Source organism: Lottia gigantea (genome assembly GCF_000327385.1).
Source record: "Lottia gigantea unplaced genomic scaffold LOTGIsca_31, whole genome shotgun sequence".
NCBI classification, from domain to species: domain Eukaryota; kingdom Metazoa; phylum Mollusca; class Gastropoda; family Lottiidae; genus Lottia; species Lottia gigantea.
This window is the reverse complement of record NW_008709027.1, coordinates 2,219,377-2,222,988: the sequence shown is the minus strand read 5'-3', so window position 1 is coordinate 2,222,988 and position 3,612 is coordinate 2,219,377. Positions and strand designations below refer to the sequence as shown.

The following is a 3,612-nucleotide window of genomic DNA, read 5'->3' as shown; positions in this document are numbered from 1 at the left end:
TTAGGGATTGCATGTATAACAACTTATGCCTAATCCCATAACACATACTAATAGGTCTATCAGTTTCCTAATTGGTAAAAGGATACCCTAGATTACATATATTTCTATTTCAGATATTTTCTATGTAGCCATAACAAGACTTGAAACCATGATGTATGTCTGGCTCCCACAGAACAACACAAATCTTCGCCATATAAATAATTGCTACATATAGTGTCAACTGATGCCATGTAAAGGATGTCCATTTATCACACTGCCTCGAAGGGGAAGGACACTGTCTAATGATCTGAAGTACTGATACAATCTGTTCAACAATAAATGTAGCTTGCAGCAATGCCAGGTTAAAAGTTCACCATTAATTACACTTACTAATCTGTTTTCTAGTCCTCATTCTTAAACTAAATCAAGTGTATAAGTGAATTGTTCAGCACTCTGTATCGTTTATCGATTGTTCAGTGGTTTTAATAGTGAAATTACAAGATACACATTATACAGCTCTGTAAGTGTTGGAATTATCACATCTTCACAATGGTCAAGGTATTGCGGACTTCGTCTTATACCTTGACTGCGTTAGCCACCATTCTTGTATCATGGAATGCAACCATTTGATTGTGAACATTATGGCTTATTGTTTACAGACTTTCTGTCTGGGACTGATACAAGAAACGTGAATATTGGAGTCAAGGTATAAGACGAAATTCGTAATAGCTGAAGAAGGGGTTATCAATGATTGCACTTGTAGTATTCCTTTGTGTTCATGAATATGATTGATATATTCAATAGTTTAATCAAAATTTCTTAACCCTCAATATCATGATTAAATCAGCAGTACCAGTTTATACTTTACTATCGGAATATTAGGCTCAACTGCCCCAGTACCGATATAAGTGATTTGAATTTGAATATCCAAAGAACAATGAAGATAAAATGAACACAAATCATTATTATACGAGGTTTATGATGGAGGATATGTTATTTTCTGTGTCAATAGGTAACAAATTTGACATAACGAGAATTGAGAACTATGTAATAAAGAACACTTGTGATATATCATGCAAATATTTCTAACACCCAAACAAAAGCTGATAATAGATTAAATGTTCTGCAGTGTTCTGTAATAAGTAATATAATAAATCATCTAAAATTCGAACTTAAATTAGGTATTTCCTTTTTTTATGACAGGATGGCGGTGTTTAGTAAAATAACATTACCTTTCAATATAGCTAATATAGACTAACAACAGTCTATATTGATTTACATCCTAAATCAACTGTATTTTATCAACCATATAATCTATAGTAAAGATTATTGATTATAACGTAGGCTCTACAAATCAATATTAAACAAAAATAGTTAGTTGAAGTTGCGTGATTATGTCGTATTATTTATTCATGTATGTACTTATCAGAGCCAAAGACTTACATTATATCATTGTATTTCATACGCAGCTTCAATTCAGACGATCTCTTGAATGAAGATCAAGGCAAATGCTATCTAATGGTATTCGATGTTGAAAGCCCGATTTAGATCTAAGAAGCAATTGTGTATATTTTCTCACAGGTCATAAATTCGAGAAGTCATACTGTACATTAAATATATTGGCAATATTGTATTGATTTTGATTTAAGAAATTGTTAGATGGAATTCGACTATGGTTTATTAAAAGTTAAATTATGGTGATTTACTTAGGAATTTACTTTTTACATTGGCGTGGTGTTGTCAAAACTTATCAATTATGTTTCAGTACTAAAACGTCTCCTGTTATGTTTTTAAGACAAACAAAATAAAGTGCATTTCAAAACGAATGGCATAATTATAAACAAATGGTTTAATGAATATTATTTGGGTTTATATTACGTTCGGTGTAAGTTATCTTAATAAAGCACGGGATAGAGAATATACAATCTGTAAGAATAGAAAGATATCATTGGACTCTATCTGTAAGAATAGAAAGATATCATTGGACTCTATCTGTAAGAATAGAAAGATATCATTGGACTCTATTTGTAAGAATAGAAAGATATCATTGAACTCTATCTGTAAGAATAGAAAGATATCATTGAACTCTATCTGTAAGAATAGAAAGATATCACTGGACTCTATCTGTAAGAATAGAAAGATACCATTGCACCCTACCTGTAAGAATAGAAAGATATCATTGAAATCTATCTGTAAGAATAGAAATATATTATTGAACTCTATCTGTAAGAATAGAAAGATATCACTGGACTCTATCTATAAGAATAGAAAGATATCATTGGACCCTATCTGTAAGAATAGAAAGATATATTGCACTCTATCTGTTAGAATAGAAAGATATCATTGCACTCTATCTGTAAGAATAGAAAGATATTATTAGACTCTATCTGTAAGAATAGAAAGATATCATTGAACTCTATCTGTAAGAATAGAAATATATCATTGCACTCTATCTGTAAGAATAGAAATATATCACTGGACTCTATCTGTAAGAATAGAAAGATATCATTGAACTCTATCTGTACGAATAGAAATATATCACTGGACTCTATCTGTAAGAATAGAAAGATATCATTGGACTCTATCTGTAAGAATTGAAAGATATTATTAGACTCTATCTGTAAGAATAGAAAGATATCATTGAACTCTATCTGTAAGAATAGAAAGATATCATTGGACTCTATATGTTAGAATAGAAAGATATCATTGGACTCTTTCTATAAGAATAGACAGATATCACTGGTCTCTATCTGTAAGAATAGAAAGATATCACTGGACTCTATCTGTAAGAATAGAAAGATATTATTGGACTCTATCTGTAAGAATAGAAAGATATCATTGAACTCTATCTGTAAGAATAGAAAGATATCACTGGACTCTATCTGTAAGGATAGAAAGATATATTTGGTAGCAATGTGATACTTAAGGGCGTAAAATTGTTTTCGTGATTATATTTTGGAACACGTTTTATTCTTCCGGCACATGTTTTGGATATAAAATTTTCACCAGGACAATTGATTTTGAACATGGGGTTCAGGTTCCAATAAAGAACAACGTGGCAGCTACATTCATGTGATCTTTATTTTAGAGAGATTGTAGCCTCAGTGGTGCCTGCAACTCTGTTTATGTGCAATGAAGTAAATTACTGTTTACATAAAGAACACTTCGGTTTATCAACACGCATTAGTGAAATTAGTATTGAAAGTAATAAAACGTGAGTTTCAACATGTTTACAATAAATTAATGAGCTTTGAGATTATGTTCCATTCTTTTGTTTACATTAATAACCAAATATAGCCGATGATATCATTATACAGATGGTGTTTTCCATCATGTAATTGCTTTATATTTCAAGAGAATAGAGTATATAACTTTTCATCTATCAACAGGTTCTTACTACTGAAATAATATAGTACATTTTGTTATCGAGAAAACTAGCTGTACAATACTGATAAATATAGAGCAATGAACGGTGAACAATGTAAGATAAACAAAGCTAAGCCCAGGAACAGATCGAGGAACATCAATGACAGACAGACAGATAGGAACTACAGAGAAACATCTACTCTATCATTTATTTGTTTAAAAATAATTAGAGGATATTTTGAAGCGTTAGATCAAAAGACTAACTTG

The 3,612-nt window shown here is 30.8% G+C and overlaps 1 protein-coding gene across 1 annotated transcript; it reads left to right on the top strand.

Moving 5' to 3' along the window:
• Positions 1-1,831: 1,831 nt before the first annotated feature.
• Positions 1,832-2,577, top strand: LOTGIDRAFT_119311 (hypothetical protein; the record flags this gene model as incomplete). Its single annotated transcript, XM_009057824.1, is given in 2 exon segments — positions 1,832-2,302; positions 2,317-2,577. The coding sequence occupies 2 exon segments, from the start codon at positions 1,832-1,834 to the stop codon at positions 2,575-2,577; spliced, it is 732 nt and encodes a 243-aa protein (XP_009056072.1).
• Positions 2,578-3,612: the final 1,035 nt, after the last annotated feature.